At 41.5% G+C, this 4,323-nt stretch overlaps 1 protein-coding gene across 1 annotated transcript in view; it reads right to left on the bottom strand.

Moving 5' to 3' along the window:
- Window positions 1-550: 550 nt before the first annotated feature.
- Window positions 551-4,323, bottom strand: part of naglu (N-acetylglucosaminidase, alpha) — a 9,385-nt gene continuing 5,612 nt past the window's right edge. Inside the window, exons 5-6 of the mRNA XM_035657962.1 lie at window positions 3,392-3,648; window positions 551-3,185 (exon numbers count right to left, since the gene is read on the bottom strand). Coding sequence (XP_035513855.1) covers window positions 1,981-3,185; window positions 3,392-3,648 — 1,462 coding nt within the window. The 3' untranslated portion in view covers window positions 551-1,980. The remainder of the gene's footprint in view (window positions 3,186-3,391; window positions 3,649-4,323) is intronic.

The raw sequence follows: 4,323 nt of genomic DNA on the forward strand, positions 1-4,323 counted from the left end.
TTTAACCTCCATAAAGGATCATTTTATCTTAATTTAAAGATCCCCTCCAGACATTTCTTATGGCACGTATAGTCTAGTTTCAATTCAAGATTCAAGAACTTTATTTGCCATTTGTGCTTGCGTGCGGTTGTTGCTCAGAGAGTCAATGGAACAATGATGTGTGTCTGAAAGGTCAGCACAATGAAGATGAATGTTTTTCTAAAATAAAAGTAAATTCTAAATTAATTAATATATAAATTATCATTATTATTAGTTCATTTCAGAAATTAAGAGTCTGACTTGAAGCTTAACAATTTAAAGACAGTTTTAAAGACAAACTTTTTTGTTTTTTGCAGTGTAGTAGTGTGGATGTAGTAAATTGCAAACTCTAAATTAGGAGTGTGAAAGGTTGTATGTCTGGGTGTGTCAGCTCTGTGACACACTGGTGACCTGTCCTGGTGTACCCTCACTCACACCCAAAGCATGCTGGGATAGTTTCCAGCCCTATCCTTTTAGAGAATAATAGGATGGATGGATTTATAACCATCAATGAACACACATACAACAGAGGTGGAAAATGAAATCACTGTATTAGTCACATAGCCTTAAGACTTTTATGACGTGCCTGAGTTGAAGAATCACAGCAGTTCCAATCATCAAAATACAAAAATAGCATTTATACAATATAGAAACCAATATTGTGCAACAGAGAATGTTTGTTGGTACATTATGAATGTAAGCTGTGCTCATGTGGTGGATGCTAAAACACTAAAAATAATTATCCTCCCAAAATTTTTTAATTGTCCTTAACTAAACATACAATTACCAAAAAGAAAAATTACTTCTGTAATCCAAAACAAATGTGACTCAAATGTGAAATACACAATGTTTTCTCAGAAAGTGTTGGATTTCAAATCTACGAGTTTCATATAAAAATATATATTTTTTAAAATGAAAAACTATCTAGGAATAACAAGACGTACAATTATCTGCTAAGGTGCACCGTGAGCCAATTTGTCAGAGAAATTACTCAGCATTAAACAAATCCCTCCGTTCAGAAAACCTTTGCAGAAACTTATTGTGTAATGGTCCAATCTCACTGCCCACATAAGCATGTGCAAGAGAATTTTTATGCAAGATCAAAGACGTCCAAATTGTTTGGTAACTATGGTACTAGCCTACTTGTTCTGATGATACTTGGTGTAATGTCTCTGAAGCACTCAGTCCTGTCAGTTGTTCTACTCAGAACAAGACAGTGCTCAGATTAACTTTAAACGCATAGGCATGATAGTGTTTTTCTGAAAAAGGCATCTCATAAATAGCAAAGGCTTCCAGGAAGTCAAACATTTCAATGCACATCTGATATCTGCAGTTATAGTGTAGTAGCTGTAAAGGAACAGTTCAACATGCCACAATGCCTCTATTTAGAGCATGAGTTAGAGTGTTTGGTTTCTGGGCTACTGTAAAAATATGGCGCTTCAATATAGACCTCATAGAAGAGGACCCGCTCCCTCTGTAGATATAAACAGCTCATTCTAAAGTAACAAAAACACAATTCTTATTTTCATGTGATTATACACTAATGAAAACATACCTACTTGAAAGAAAACGAGGTTGTCCTTGGGTCTTGAAAAGATCTGCTGAATCAAAAACAGTACCAAGAGATGTACACATGAAATTCTACATAAAATCAACACCTTCACAGTCTTATGTAAGTCATTAACATGTCCTAATTGTGTTTCCTTCTCCTATTTAATAAGGCAAGAATGGATATTGATCAGTGTGAATGTAAAGTGAAAATCATTTTTTCCTAACCCTACAGGATGCATAACTATTAATTACTGATTTTACTAAAAGTGCAAAAACATTGTTCCTGTAAATTCAGGCCGTTGGATTTTCTACATGAAAATGTTTTGGGATAGTCACGGAAAACTGGAGGTGGAAGACATTCTTCTTGCTGCGACTTGAGACGAGTTTTTCCAAAAATGTAGTCTCTGCTCACTATAGTCTCTTCAAGGACTGCGGGTAGTACTTGAGGAAGATCCTGTGGGCAATCTCGTACGTGTCTCCCTGAGGCTTGGTCGGGTATTTTCGGTTGTTGTAGATGAATCCCTTTTCTACCTGGAAAACTGCCTGGTTGAAGGTGTCCTGCTTGAATGGTCGTCCGCTGTCCATACACTCTACGAGGGTTTGAACAAACAGGCCCCATCGCTGGGCGTAGTAGTCCTCCATGAGGCCTCCCCACTCTTTGCTGGCGTAGTCCAGGATCTCACCACTCGGACCCCATAGAGTGAGCTGGTTTCTGGCGTTCATATCATAGAGCTTTGCCTCCTTGTCATCTATGGCTAAGGATCGGGCCTGCTCCAGCCATGTCCCCAACAGGAAGTTGCGGTCGCTACTCAGCAAACGATTAAGCTCAGGCAAGAGGTCATAGACCAGAACCCCGCCTGCAGTCAGCAGCTCTGGTAGCTTTTGTTTCTGGAAGGCTTCTGCAATATCCTGGTAAAAGGATGTTGTCAAGACTTGTAGGACCTGACGAGTCACATCAACAAGATCGTATCGGAAGGTCTCTTTGGACATGAGAGATGGAGCCGCATCAATCATCAGTTTCCAGGCTTCGCACAAGTCAGCAGGGTCATACCAAATCGCAGTATTCATGCGAAAAGAAGGCCGACGCACCAGTGGGCTGTGGTTGTGGTTTCGGTAATGTGGCACTGTGCAGTTGTAGACGCTGGTGAACAGGAGCCTCCATGCAGTGGTCAGGTTCTCTTGGGTGCTGCCGTAGCGGCGAGCTGCATACAGTGACGCCCACTTTGACAAGTTGACCGGCTCCTTGCGCCAAGCCAGCTCGCTCATCAACTCGAACATCACAGGATTCTGCTCAATGCCCTCAGGTGTCATGCCTATGCCCACCAGGGTGGAGTTTGGGAAATGTAAGGCTTTGAAAGGCCCTGAATTGATGCTCTCCACAGTCCCAAAGAATCCACTGTTTCCCCCAAAGTTTTGCAGCATGCACCAGATGAAGGGCTGTCCATAGAAAGACTCGGTGTAGGAGAAGATTGGCTCGGTCTCTGCAAACAAGTCCAGCACGATCATCCTTCCAAGGGGCACTCCGTGTAGTAGGGCCTGGATCTGGGCTGGCTTCCAGAACACTGCATCACTGAAGAACAGCCAGCCTTGCATCAGCCAAATTGCCTGAGGATCAACTAGGAAGAAAAATTTGTTTTGGATGAGAGACAAGAAAGGCACAGTTCCCGAAAATGGCTGAAAATCAGCAGGGAGCTCGAGGGGGGCTGTCTGTGTAACAGAGTGGGACAACAGGTCATACATGGGTCATCAAACTAGGGCGATTATTGTACTTCTAAACTTGGCGATGCCTGTCTGAATGCTGATATTCTGGGTAACAACTCACCTGCAGTCATTGAGGCAAAGACAGAGCGACTAACTGCAGACAGGTAGGCGGGGTCAGAGGATGGTGGAGTCATCTCATTGAAGGTGTCAGTGTTGTAGATGTGATCTGTACCAAACTGCTTCACCACCTGGGACAGATAGAGGGAACCGATTTGGAGGAAAAGTGGGTCCCGAGGGTCTAAGATATAGGAGCATGAGAAGCTGCAGTTGAATTGAGCCCAAGGCCTCAATCTGGTTACATTGGCGTCTGGATACAACCTGAAATATAAGCAACACTTCTGTAATTCAAAGGTTTTGTTACATTTACCTCTATATGCAAAAGTAGCACTACTGTCAGTGGCCTTTGATATAGCAGCCGATCACTCCATTCTTTTAGGTAGACCTCACAGTTTGGTTGGCCGCTCGTGCTGTTTTTAGTTAGTTTAAATCTTATCTTAACGATAGAAACTTTTTGTAAGCATAGACAAATGTTCATCTAAAGGCTATAAACTTTAAAAGTTACATTTTAGGTCCTACCCATGCTGCCACTTGGAAACATTATTAGAAAGCACAGCATCAATTTCCATAGTTATGGTGACGACACAGCTTTACATTGTCACATCCAGATAACCAATCATTTTTAACTGTACTTTAGATAGCAAGCAATGGTTGGCAGAAAACTTTCTAAAACTTGCTACAGCTCAGTCAGGAAAACACTAAAGTCTTGGTCAACTCAATGAGAAACTACAAGCACAGGCATTTAACCCTTGAAAAACTGTAGGAGTTATCTTTGATTCAGATCTTAGTTTTGATCATCACATTAGAAACATAACTGAGAATGCATTTTATCATCTTAAAAACATTGCCAGAGTGGGACCGTTTCTCTCAAGCCAACAGAGACACTAACGCACCCGTGGGATTGACTACTGTAATGCTCTACTTTCTGGTCTTCCT

Source organism: Morone saxatilis, unplaced genomic scaffold, assembly GCF_004916995.1.
Source record: "Morone saxatilis isolate NCDOM2014 unplaced genomic scaffold, NCSU_SB_2.0 Contig1, whole genome shotgun sequence".
NCBI classification, from domain to species: Eukaryota; Metazoa; Chordata; class Actinopteri; family Moronidae; genus Morone; species Morone saxatilis.